General features: G+C 46.6%; 1 protein-coding gene across 1 annotated transcript; it reads right to left on the bottom strand.

Moving 5' to 3' along the window:
• Positions 1–7475: 7475 nt before the first annotated feature.
• Positions 7476–8374, bottom strand: LOC132571417 (V-type proton ATPase subunit d 1-like; the record flags this gene model as incomplete). Its single annotated transcript, XM_060238209.1, has 1 exon — positions 7476–8374. A coding segment is annotated over exon 1 (864 nt), but the record flags the coding sequence as incomplete, so codon positions are not given.
• Positions 8375–13808: the final 5434 nt, after the last annotated feature.

Here is a 13808-nt window from a genome sequence, read left to right as displayed (position 1 = left end):
AAAGAATCGATCTTCAAGGGTTTTGAAGAGTACCCGTACCCGGGCTTTCTCTGTAATGGCTCCACAGCTGTGGAATCAGCTTCCAGAAGAAATGCAGGCCCTGCGGGACTTTGAACAGTTCCGCAGGGCCTGCAAGACCGTTCTCTTTCGAATGGCTTTCACTGAGTAAGTTGCTAAGTTGCTAAGTAAACTCACCATTTGAATAGCACCAACATATTAACCTATTGACACTTACTTATTGTTTTTAGAATTTTAATAGTTTTTAATTACCTGTTGGTTTATATTGTTAGTTATAACTTAATGTATTTTAACTCAATGTATAACTAAATGAATTTTGTTGTGAGCCGCTCTGAGCCTGCTTCGGCGGGGAGAGCGGGATATAAATAAAACGTGTTGTTGGGGGGGCGGAGCGTCACTCGACTATGGCAGATGCAGAATAAGTGAGCTCCGACTGCCTCCTTCCCCAATCTGATATCTCAACAATATAACAAACTCCAATGTCCTCTAAAGTGAAAGGAAAGGTGTGCGGCAAAAGAAGGGTTTGAATTCAGCAAAAAAAGCCGTGGTTCCAAGCTACTTTTCTCCGGAAAACTCCTTGAAGGTTGGCGGCCCGCTTGCGTGTTCCCCGGCCCCTGGGAAAATGGCGCTCAGTCCTGCTGCCTCTCTTTTAAATCAACCTTCTTCCCCTAATGCTCTGGGTAGTGAGGAGGATGGCCCGATTCGTCGTAGCGATCTTGACCTACTATGACTAGACATCCACAAATATTTTAAGGACTCCATAATTGAGCACATTAAGCCTTTAAAAGAAAAAGTGCAGGAGTTAACGGAGGACCTCGCTACCGCCAAAATTGCGGAGACATCAGCAGAGCTGGGGCTGTCTATTAAAGCAGAACTTACCTCCTATAAAAACAATGAAATGAAGTTACAAAATAGAATATTAATATTGGAGAATAAATGGAGAGCTCTTAACCTGAAGCTACGCGGCTTTGTGGAGGGGGCTGAAGATAAAAGCGACCTTTTATTATTTATTGCGCAATGGCTCCAAGAGAAGCTCTCGTTTCCAGGCAACATGGCTGACAATATAGTCAGACTACAAAGACTGGGCCCTAGAAAGTCAGTAAGAAGCGATTTCTCCCGAGACATTCTTGTGCAATTCTCTAACTACAGAATCAAAGATATGATACTACAAAAAGTAAGGCGTGCTGATTCTTTGACTTACAATGGGAAAAGAATTTTATTTTTATTAGATTTGTCTCCTGATACGCTGGAAAAAAGAAAGAACTTAAAAATCATTACGAATAAATTGCATGCCAACAACTTGAGGTTCCATTGGAGCCCAACGTCTGAGATTTTACTCTTCAGAAATGGCGTCCTGCATAGAGCCTTTGATGCACAATCGGGGATTGCCTTGATGGAAGCCTTGGCGCTAAAACTAACTCCGGAAGAGAAGGACGACTTATGGCAGCTATTTCCGGCGCGGAGAAATCAAACGTCTGACGGGCCTGAGGAAGAAGCGGCTGCATAGCGCTTTATCGTTGCACCTTAACACGATCCCCTTAATTTACTGATCTCAGACCTTGAACTCCCCTCTGAACTGTACTGATGGGAGCGGGTCTTAGTCTTTTGTTCTTTGTACTGGCTGGTGGATAATGAGCATACAGCTAAAGGGAGGGGGAAGGGGGGATGATATATAGGGAAGTTTTGGCGCTAAGTCTTGAATAGGGAAGGGTTTCTTCCTTCTCCTTATTTCACTGGATTTATCCAACCTACATTGTTATTTGTTATTATGGCTGTTGAGTACTTAGAATGTTAAGTGTAAAACAGGCAACTAGCAAGCCTGCTTTAGAACTGTTTGCTTTTCAAATAGTTATCTATTTTCTACTAATTATAACAGGAGGCTTCTAAAGGTGAGGCAGTTTAAACATTTGAATATTTTCATAGTTGAACTTGACCCTTTTTTGGTGCACTATTTTTGTCTCTCTCAGGATGTTCCTTACACCAGGCTAATCAATTTTATCAATTCTATTTTTTTTATATTAATAGGACTCTGATAAGACAGGCAATCTGATTAATTTAGCAACAACAGGGATGACATTTATTGGCAATTAATTCTATTTATATAATAATTTAGATGTAAATTGGGATTAATTAATTACTAGGTACTGGAATGGATATATAGTTTTCTTGGGAAGGCAATCAATTATTGTTAAATTTTAAAAGTTTTTTTGAAATGTTACTTCCTTTTTATTACCTTGAGGTTTATATATTATGATTAACTGAACCCCGGGGTTGCTGAATCACATGGGAAAATTTATTTAATTAAAATGCAACTTAAGTAGCTAGCAACCCCACTTTAGTACCCTCTGGTTTAGGTGCATCCTTGATTTTTCCACAACCTTATTCAAATGTCCCCTTACTGAGTGTAGCTCATGCATGTTCACACTAGAGTCATACTTTTAAAGGAACAATGAAATTTTTTGTATAGTCTGTACTACAAAACTAATCAACTTTGTATTTCTATGAGTTTTATAGAGTATGAAAACTTGATCTACTTGACTATTGCATGGAAGACAGTCTATGGTACTCAATTCTATTTTCACATTGCTTTATTCATAAACAGTTGATGAAATGCTTTAGATGAATATCAAGATGCTAAATTTTTCATTTATTTCATATCTAGAGGACTAAACATATGAAGCTTCTCTTACTTCATGGGTAATGAAATAATTGGAAATGTATGAAGTTATATGTGATGATACCAATTTATGTAGCGTATACTTTATTACGTCAACTATTACCTGGAAATGGCGCATCAAAATTGATTATATTAACAGTTATGCATGGGGATGTGATAATCAATATTTTTATTTTGTGTTGCTTACTGAATTGATATTTTGGCTTGAAAGAGTTTGTTACTTATTGTTAATACTGGGGAAGGGGGCAAGATGGGGAACTATAATATTGTTCTTTTGTTGGTTATTCTCGTCCTCTGGAGAGGAGAGTAGGAATTTCAAAGAAGGGAAACACGAGCAGGTGTCTTTCCCTAACCTCCTTATTCAAGGGAGGCTTTGAAAAGTTACCCGTATTAGGGAATTATTACTGAAGACTAGTTTTTGTATTTAAAATCTGCATTACCGTTTTATTGAGGTATACCAGGAAGGTTAAAATACCTCGTTTATTATTTTTACCCGCCTTGTTATTTCTTTAGTTGTTATTGGACCTTTTGATTGTAAATTTTTTGTGTTAATTTATTCGGTGGGCTTCCTTTTGATTTGTTTGGGTGTTAGGATACCAGGCTGCTCCAATACCTCACAGCCAGGTAGTGAGCCCTTAGTCCTTCTTTATTTTTATTTTACTATTATTATTATTTATTTATTTATTTATTTTCTCCTATTCATAAAATGGCTAATCCAGTAAAAATCCTCACATGGAATTGCAGGGGTTTTAAAAACCCAATCAAGAGGGCGCGTATTTCTAATTTCTTAACTAAAGAGAGACCACAAATTGTTTTTTTGCAAGAAACCCATGTAAAAAAACAAACCACTTAATTGTTACGTTCTAAATGGTTTACTCAGATCTTCCAGGCCACTGGGTCTTCTAAAGCGAGGGGTGTAGCAATCCTGATCTCAAAAACAACTTTGTTTCGTTTACAGTGCATGAAAGCTGACCCCAATGGTAGGTATCTTTTTGTGAAAGGTATCCTGAATGGCCACCCGTTAACCATTGCCTCTATCTATTCTCCAAATAGTGGCCAATTAAAGTTTCTGGAGGACACTTTTGCCGATCTGATGGGCTTTAAACAAGGGGAACTTATCATTGGAGGAGACTTGAATTACATAGTGGATCCTACCTTGGACAGATCGGACCTCAGTGGGACTAAACTTAGGTCATCTAAGAAGACAGGTTTACGTGATCTTTTTAATGCTTTTAATGTGGTGGACGTCTGGAGGTCACTCAATCAGGGAGCAAGAGACTACCTTTTTTTCCCACGTACACAACTCTTACACCAAAATTGATTATATTTTAGTTTCACCAAATCTCTTAAAGTCTGTAAAAAGTGTGGATATTGGCTCAAGAAATATTTCTGACCATTCTTGGGTGTCCGGTGAGCTGGAATTTCTGTGCTCTGATAATAAAGGCTTTGAACAAATTACTTCTCTCCAGGGAGAGTGTCTGTGGGAAAATTAGGAAATCAATTAAGGACTACTTCCTTCATAATGGAAATTGTGGAGTTTCACAACATTTGATCTGGGATGCATTCAAAGCTGTACTTGGGGGAAATCTGATCTCAATTGCGGCGGCATGCCATAAGGATAGATGCAAAAAAATAAAAGAGCATCAACTCAGAATAGCTGAATTAGAAAAGAAACATATCAAATTTGGTGGGAAAAAACGGCTGAAAAAGCTAACATTGGAAAGGAATAAATTGGAGCTGCTAGAAACCTCTGACATACAAAAAAATTGCTTTATTTAAAACAAAAAATTGTCACTAAAACTTCACAATCTCCAAGATTTATGAAGTTTAGGCTGCATCAAAAGAGTGCGACTACAATAATTCATTCTGTTCGCTCGCCTCAAGGTGGTACCTGTGTTACACCTCAGGAAATCACTAAGGTATTTCAGGAGTACTACTCCTCCTTATACTCTTCCTCTATTGATGCTGACCTGGACTTTAAAACATTTCTAACAAAGGTTAAATTTGATAGGAAATTAACTAAGGAGGATACTGACTTCATGGACAGACCAATCTCGGATTCGGAAATTCTAGAGGCTCTAGCGTCTATAAAAAACAATAAGGCTACGGGTAAAGATGGCTTTCCGGTAGAATTTTATAAAAAAATTAGTTCTGATGTGTTACAACCCCTTTTGAAAACCTGCAATTTGGCTATGGAAACAGGAGTCCTTCCGGATTCGTGGAAGGATTCCAAAATGATAGTGATTCATAAAGAAGGCAAGGATAAACAAAACCCCAAATCATATAGACCAATTTCAATATTGAATCATGACTTTAAAATTTTTTCAACTGTCTTAGCCCGTAGATTAAACAAAATTATTTCCATGAAGATCAAGCAGGATTTATTCCTGGTCGCTCCATCTCTGACAATATAAGGAGGACTCTTAATTTAATACACCATGGGAAGTCCTCTAAACTATCTTCATTAATTCTTTCTTTGGATGCGGAGAAAGCGTTTGACATGCTTGAAATTAAGTACCTAAAAGCTGTCCTAAACCATATGGGTTTTGGCCCGAACTTTCTTAATTCAATTGCGGCCATTTATAAGGATCCTAAAACCCAACTAACTATTAATAATTATAGATCAGAAGAAATACGTTTGTCTAGAGGTACACGACAAGGTTGCCCGCTCTCTCCAATTCTATTTGCTATATCGTTGGAACCATTAGCACATTTAATTAGATCAGATCCTGAAATTGAAGGCATTAAAGTGAGAGGCATCTCTCATAAAATCAGTCTCTTTGCCGACGATACTGTTTTTTATTTGACTAATCCGGTGCAATCTCTAACAAAACTAATGAAAACTCTGGCTTTATTTAAGGATTTCTCAGGTTTAACTATAAATATGTCAAAATCAGAGTTGTTCCCGATTCATGTGCCTCCAGATGTCTGTCTACATTTAGAACAGATTTTTCCTTTTAAATGGGTTACCAGATCATGGCGTCATTTGGGAATCCATATACCTCTAGATCTATCTAAACTCTTTGATGCCAATTTTAAGCAGCTATTTACATCCACTAAAACCAATTTAGCTGTCTGGGCTAAGCTGCAGCTCAATTTGATTGAAAAGATAGATCTATTAAAAACTTTTGTTCTTCCTAAATTTCTTTTTTTATTTCAAAATTTACCTATTCCTATTTCGGTCAAGGATATGCAGTCTTGGCAACAATGCCTGTCTTCTTTCATTTGGAACAACAAAACATCTAGGATTTCGTATCATGTTCTATCTAGACCGGTCGTTAAAGGAGGGCTGGCGGCACCACTCCTGAACAGCTACTATGTGGCAGCTCAGCTACGTAATGTTTTGCTTTATGCTAGGAAGGAATGTCATCTGCCCTGGATTCAAATTGAATCCGCCAGTATCCATCCTCTACGTCTTAGAGAATTCCTCTGGAATTCTAGGGCTGATAGAAGCAAAGAATTGTTAACTAACCCTTTTTTAGGTTGTACTTTGAAAACATGGGACAAGTTTAGAACATCTGTGGTTCAGCCTTCCACTTCGGTTATGGCCTTCTTGGGCCAACCTTGGTTTCCTCCGGGAACTTCTGAAGGGAGTTTTAAAACTTGGAGACAGCTGAATATCTTAAGAATTGCTGATGTCAGTTCCAAAGGAAAATTGCTCACCCGATGTCAGTTAGAATCCAAATAGAAGACCAATATCCCTTGGTATGAATACCATCAACTCCACGACACATTAAATAAGGTGATTCCTGTCATGATACCTACAGACCAATTGAATATTTTTGAAAAATTAATTCTTAATGAAAACGTGACTATGAGAGGTGTGATTTCAAAAATTTATAATTTATTAAATCAAAAAATTTGGTCACAGAAGTCAACTCAACAAAATGCGTGGAGCAAAGATTGCTCTCTTAAATTGTCAGAAGAGCAATGGTCTAAGTTATGGTCATCTCCATTGGGTAGGTCACGGTGTACAAATTTCAAACTCCAACAGTATAAACTATCTTCACGATGGTACCTGACCCCCCTGTCTCTGAGCCATGTGACAAAAGGCCTCACTCCTCTCTGCTGGAAAGGGTGTGGAGAAGTTGGATCTTTCTTCCACTGTTGGTGGTCATGCCCAAAAGTACAGTCCTTTTGGAATGCCATGATAAATGAAATTGAAGACATTACTAATGAATCCGTTCCTCGCACTTCTGAGTCTATCTTGCTTAACTTTTGGCCGGATAACAATTACACCAAACAGAAACAGGAACTTATTTCTCTCTTGATTTTGGCAGGGAAAACCTTGTGAGCAAAATGTTGGAAAGCGGCGAGACTTCCCTCACTGACCCTATGGTACCAGAAAGTGTGGGATATAATTATACAGGACAAAATTGCTTCGCAATTCATTTTTAGCGACAATCCTAAAGCAGGAGAAAACTTCAGTGAAAGATGGTTTATTTTTTTTTTACTACGTAAATGCCAACTCATCGAAAAAAAATCAAATGCCAAAAAAGTATTTAAACTTTATATTGCTTTAAATAATATGATTTATCTGAGACAGGGCCTCCAATCTTGGCTGTGGGTATTGGAGTAGCAGGTTAAATGGAATTTTTTTTTCCTTTCTTTTTCCCCTCTTTCTTTCTCTCCTTAATAGTGCGGGAAAATTGTTGTTTTATTTGTCTATATTGTATTGATGTTTGAAACTATGCTATGTTTGTTTTGGAAAACTGTAGAAATATTGGAAAAAATAAAAAAAATTGAGTTTAAAAAAAAAAAGTGTTGTTGTTGTTGTTTTGTCACCAGGGTTGCTGCCTGCTCCTTCAAACAGAGGTTTGTATTCTGGGTAGTAATCAGCTACTGCTTTGACTTGCTCGTAGTCATCCGCTCTGGCCAGCTGAGCCAGGCCCTCTGGATAGAGCTTCCCACAGTGGGGGAACAGCTTGGCCTGATCCTCCTTGGAGAGTTCTGTGCCAAAGGAGTTGATGGTGAGAATGAAGGCCCTCCGGTCAGCTTCGAACTCCAGGATGGGGCACATGGCATCAGCGGTCGTGCCTCCCAGGATCTTGCAAAACTTGTAGAAGGACTCAAGGTAGGCCCTGTACAGCGCATTACGAATAATTTCGATGTTCATCTCATCAAGGTCTTGCTCTGAGATGCAATCCTGGAAAAAGGCAGCCAGGGGTGTGTCTATCAGGATGGCATTGTACAGCTCTGCCGGAGTCTGGGCAATGTTCACTGCCTCCATCTGCTCGAAGCTTCCCAGGGGATGGCACTTGGGCACCAACTGGGCAATGGAGCGCTGGTGCAGAGTCCCGGTGATGAGCAGGATCACGTTGTCAATCATGTAGCTGTACGTGATGAAGTCCAAAAAGCTGGCCAGGGGTTCATAGGCATGATTGCTCATATGGCGGAACTCTACCACCACCTTCTCCTTCAGCTTGTCATCAATGACGGACACGGGGAGAGGGGAGGCTTCGTTTGCCAGGAAGTTCCCATAGTCTGTGCTCTGGAGATGGAGCTTCAAATCTTCCAGGCTCTCGCACTGCACCAGGTTGACGTAATCGGACTGGCTCAGCACCCCTGCCTTGAAACCCCGCACCAGGCCCTCCAGGTAGCCACTGTCGACGTTGAAATAGAGCTCAGGGAACGATGACAACATGGTGAGGCTGAGAACTCAGAAGGAGCAGCGGCTACAGAGGCAGACGTCTGGTTCTGCCGGTAACTCTACGATGTAATTTTGTTGTTGTTAAAAATGCTGTGAGCGAGGGGGGGGGAGGGGCAGGGGCGGGGGGGGGAAATGGAGGAAGCAGGGGATGGAGACTGGGAGGGAGGTGAGATTGGGTGGGTAGTTCCCACCCCCGATTCATTTCCTACCGCAGGGAGGGGAAGATGGAGGCAGGACGGAGGGAGATTGGAAGGGAGGGTGGCGAATAAGGCAGAAGGGGTGAGCTTGGGCAGATGGAACAAGGTTAGAGCTGAGGAGGGAGGGTAGGAAGAAAGAAGGGGGTACAAGCGGTGGAAGGTTGAGAGAAAACCCAGCACTGGGGCCTCGGCGCCCCACGCTGGCAGCGGCATGCCACACCCCTGTCCTGCCAGCCCCATCACCGCTGAAAGGAGGAACCGCGCAGCAGACGGAAGAGAGTGCTGAGCAGGCTCTGGCCGAGCGGCACCAACGCAGTGTAGAGGCGTTCTCCATGAGCAGTGCTGAGGCCCTGCTTGGCTGCCCTTGCCGTGAAGGTGAGAGCACTCGAACGGGGTGCCTTCTTTTCCTTGTGTGGGAAGCCTGCATCAGAGAAGCCTCCTCCCAATGCCCTGCCTAATTGCTCTCGCTTCAAACGCCCCCTCTCCACTCGCATTGTCCCTCAGGTTAATTTTTTCTTGGCTCTGAGGGCTCAGAGGAACTCCCTCAATCCCTCAGAGCCCAGAAACAGCGGAGCTTCCCTTCCCCAGCATCCTCCGAGGACGCTGGGGAAGCAAAGCTCCAAGTGCCAGCGCAATGACGTCACCTCTGAGTGACAGCATCACGACGGGTGCACACAAAATCTTTTCTTCAGGGGGGGGTGCACATTGGGATTCTGCCTCGGGCAGCAGAACCCCACATGCCAGGCCTACTCTTGCTTCAAATATCAGAGTACCCGAGCGAGGTCCTTCAAGACCAGGGGCCTTGTCCGAGCTGGGCTTCCTCATGTGGTGAAGAAGGGACACCACTCTGGTGAGAGAAGCCAGCCAGGGCATCCAGGCCTGTAGCTATGGGGGGGCCCTGTGGGAGGGCACGGCCAATCTATCAAACCCCCCCTTCCCTCTGTAGGGCCCAGTCATTGGAGGGCCACCAGAGCTGCTCCTGCTCAGCGGAGGTGGCTCTGCATGGAGGTTTCCTCAAGAGGAGTCCTCCATGCATCAGTGGAGTTTGCACGGAGGTTTCCTCAAAAGGAGCCCTCCATCCTTGAGTGGAGATTGCACGGAGATTTCCTCAAAAGGAGACCTCCATCCTTGAGTGGAGTTTGCAAGAAGGTTTCCTCAAAAGGAGCCCTCCATCCTTGAGTGGAGATTGCACGGAGGTTTCCTCAAAAGGAGCCCTCCATCCTTGAATGGAGATTGCACAGAGGTTTCCTTAAAAGGAGCCCTCCATCCTTGAGCGGAGTTTGCACGGAGGTTTCCTAAAAAGGAGCCCTCCATGCTTGAATGGAGATTGCACGGAGGTTTCCTCAAAAAGAGACCTCCATGAGGGAGTGGAGTTTGCAAGAAGGTTTCCTCAAAAGGAGCCCTCCATCCTTGAGTGGAGATTGCACGGAGGTTTCCTCAAAAGGAGCCCTCCATCCTTGAGTGGAGATTGCACGGAGGTTTCCTCAAAAGGAGACCTCCATGAGGGAGTGGAGTTTGCAAGAAGGTTTCCTCAAAAGGAGCCCTCCATACTTGAGTGGAGTTTGCACGGAGGTTTCCTCAAGAGGAGCCCTCCATGAGGGAGTGGAGTTTGCACAGAGGTTTCCTCAAGAGGAGCCCTCCATGCTGGGGTGGAGTTTGCACAGAGGGTTCCTCAAGAGGAGCCCTGCATGCGGGAGTGGAGTTTGCACAGAGGTTTCCTCAAGGGGAGCCCTCCATGCGAGAGTGGAGTTTGCACGGAGGTTTCCTCAAGAGGAGCCCTCCATGCTGGGGTGGAGTTTGCACAGAGGGTTCCTCAAGAGGAGCCCTCCCTGCAAACGGGGCCATCTGGCCCCACCGGCCTTTCCAGCACCACAGGAAAGGCCAGCAGGTGTGGCGTTTGCAGAGGGTTCTTCAAGAGGAGACCTCCGTGCAAAGGGGGCCAGCGGGAGGAGAGAGTGCCCTGCCCATCTTCTCTCCTTTTTGAGGCTAGAGGCGCCAGGCGGGGCATCAGTGTCGCTTCTCCTAGCCCACCTTCCCATATGGGAAGCTTGGCTTGGAGAAGCCAGCCTGATGCCCCACCCAGCTGCTCTCGCCTCGGACGAGCGAGCAGATGGGTGGGGTGCCCTCTTCTCCGAGCCCGGTTTCCACACAAGGGAAGCCGAGCTAGGAGAAGCTGCCCCGATGCCCCACCCGGCTGGTGTCACTTCAAAGGGGAGAGGCCCGAGCGGGGCCCGCGCTTCTTGTCGTGAGGAAAGCCGAGCTTGGATGAGGTGCCCTGGCAGCCTGCCCAGCAGCTTTTGCCATGCAAGAGCAACCACGCGGGTCTTTGGGGTGCCTAGTCCGAGCTGGGCGTCCCTCGCGACAAGAAGAGGAGACCCCACTCTGATGCTCTCCCCTTCGAAGCGAGGACAATTGGGTGTGGTGTTGGGGGGAGGCTTCTCTGATCCCGGCTTCCAACACAAGGACAAGAAGGGCCCCCCGTCAACTGCTCTCTCCTTCAAGGGGAGAGCAGCCAGCAGGGGCATCAGCATGGCTCAGGGTAGAAGGCCTCCACCTGCAGAGGCCCGCCTGGTCCAGAGGCCCCCCAGCTGTCCCTTCACGCCGCTGCGCGTGTCCTCCTCCAGCGGTGTGGGGCTTGGCGGGCAGGGGGTGGCATGCCGGTGCCAGCGGGGGGTTCACCGAGGCTCCAGCGCTGTGTCTCCTCCCAACCTTCCCTCCCAACCAACCTCCCCTTGTACTCCCTTCTTCCTTCCCACCTCCCTCCTCATCTCCAACCCGTCCTATCCACGCAAACTCACTCCTCCTACCTTATCTGCCTCTCTCCCTCCCAATCTCCATCCTATCCTACCTCCATCTTCCTTTTCACCCTCATCGGTAGGAAGTGAGTGGGGAGTGGGAACCTGGGGAGGAGGGTGGGATGGAAGAAGTGGTGGGAGAGCGGGAGGGAGGGAGGATATAGGGATTCCATGGGTACGGAAATTCCCCCTCGCTTCATGGAAGCGGTGCCACTTTTGATCTCCTCCTGGTGCAGATTTTTCTGACTGTGCTCCAAAGCCGTACAAGCCATGGTTTCTTCTGCACCTGCAAATAATAATATACTATGAATATAAACTGTGTGCCACTATGTGAAATGTCAAGGAGATGGGGGTGGGAGAGGTTTTGTTTCCATCTACTTGTTGGCTAGGTGTCCTGAAAAAAGTACAGCAGCAGCAGCAATATAGCCTTCTGGTTGTTCTAAAACAGGGGTGTCAAACATGCAGTTTGAGGGCCAAATCAGGACCCCGGAGGGCTCCTATCAGGCCCCCGAGCAACTGGCTGTCATCTACTTCCTTCTCCCTCTCTCTTGCTTCTTTCTGCATCACAGCTTGCTTTGCCAGGCTCGCTCAATTGCACAGGAGCTACAGCACGAAGCCTCTATTTTCTCCATTGGCTGAGGCTCCTCCCTTGTGGAGGAACGGCTTGCTTTGCCAGGCTCTCTCAATTGCACAGCAGAGCTACTGAGCCAAACCTCTCTTCTTATTGACTCCCCACCCAGACCCCTGGGAAGGAAGGAAATACCCAGAGCTTCCTTTTCCCAGTTCCCTGGATCCCATGGGAGAAATACAAAGAAAGCACCTTTAAGACCAATGAGTGCTAATGTTTTAAGCATGTTTTAAGTTTTTTTAAAAATCTATTTGTGTTTGTCTGTGTTCTTTATAAAATCTATATCTCTGCTACCTAATCTTAAATAGGTACACACGTGGCCCGGCCTGACATAGCTTGGCCCAACCAGACGTGGCCTGGCCCAACAAGCTCTCTTTCGTGTCCGATCCGGCCCCCATAACAAATGAGTGAGACACCCCTGTTCGATAACAATCCCCATGAGGTCTCTACCACTGAGCGAATTTGCGGCCTCCTCCCCCGCTCTCCAAAAATCCAATAGCTGGAGGGGGGAAACGGCGCCAATTTTGGTGCCCCGCCGCAGCAACACCAGCGCCGCCGGCACAGGTACAGGCGCAGCTGCCGCCCGCCGCCTGAGCTACAGGCTGCCTGAGGAGAGCGGCAGAGGGTCTCCTCTCCCTCCGTCCCACCAGGCCCCAGCGAAGGAAGAGGCGGCCGGCCGAGGCCCACCAACCCCAACCCGCGGCGGCGGCAGCACTGCGGAGCCTCGTCCCCCCCCCCCACTCGGAAGCCCACCACCGAGCGGCCAGGCGGGAGCAGGCGGTGGTGGAGGAGGAGGAGGACGGGAGGCACTGGTGAAGCCCGGATCTGGAGCGGGGGGGGGGGGCGCGGGCTCCACCTACCTCTTGGCGTCGGCGCAAGAGGAGAGGAGAAGAGAAGCGGGGAGGGGAGAGGGCCCACCCGCTTCCAGAGTCAGCTCAGGCCAGGCAGACATGGCCCCGGTGCAGCACCCGAGGTTTCCTCCAGTGGCACAGAGAGAGTCTGGAAGCTGAGAGAGCTCCCCCCCCGCCCACACACACAAAGGCTGTTGTGTCCCCCGTTGTTGTCTTGCCTCTTAACGGGATGGGAAAAAGGGAACCCCAAGAAGGACTTAAGACCCTCAGCTCAAAGCCCCGCTTGAGCCCCACACACCTTGACGGGCTTCTTCTCGGCTCCCTCTTCGTGCTCCTGTAGTATGTTTGTGGCGTTGGGGCTGGTGTCCATCTCCTCCTGGAAGGCACAAGAAGGGGGGGTGAGGCTTAAGAAACGGCTCCTGTGCAGCCACGCCCTTGCCCCCCCATAGGGTTGCCAATCCCCAGGTGCGGGCAGGGGACCCCCCTCCCGGTTTGGAGACCCTCCCCCCACTTCAGCGTCATCAGAAAGCGGGGGAGGGGGGAGGGAAATGTCTGCTGGGCATTCATTAGTCCCTATGGAGACTGATTCCCATAGGGAATAATGGAGAATTGGTCTGCGGGTATCTGGGGCTCTGGGGGGGCTGTTTTTTGAGGTAGAGGCACCATATTTGCAGCATAGCATCCAATGTCTATCCTCAAAACACACCCCATGATTCAAAGAGGTTGGACCCAGGGATCCAATTCTATGAGCCCCCAAAAAGGGGCCCCTCTCCTTCATTATTTCCAAAGGAAGGAAGGCATTTGGTGTGTGTTCCCTTTCAATGTGATGGCCAGAACTCCCTTTGGAGTTCAATTATGCTTGTCACAACCTTTCTCCTGGCTCCACCCCATGTCTCCTGGCTCCAGCCCCAAAGTCTCCTGGCTCCACCCCCAAAGTCCCCGGATATTTTTTTGAATTGGACTTGGCAACCCTATGCGGGGGGCGGGCAGAG

Source organism: Heteronotia binoei, chromosome 5, assembly GCF_032191835.1.
Source record: "Heteronotia binoei isolate CCM8104 ecotype False Entrance Well chromosome 5, APGP_CSIRO_Hbin_v1, whole genome shotgun sequence".
NCBI lineage: Eukaryota > Metazoa > Chordata > Lepidosauria > Squamata > Gekkonidae > Heteronotia > Heteronotia binoei.
This window is presented reverse-complemented; position numbering and strand designations above follow the sequence as displayed.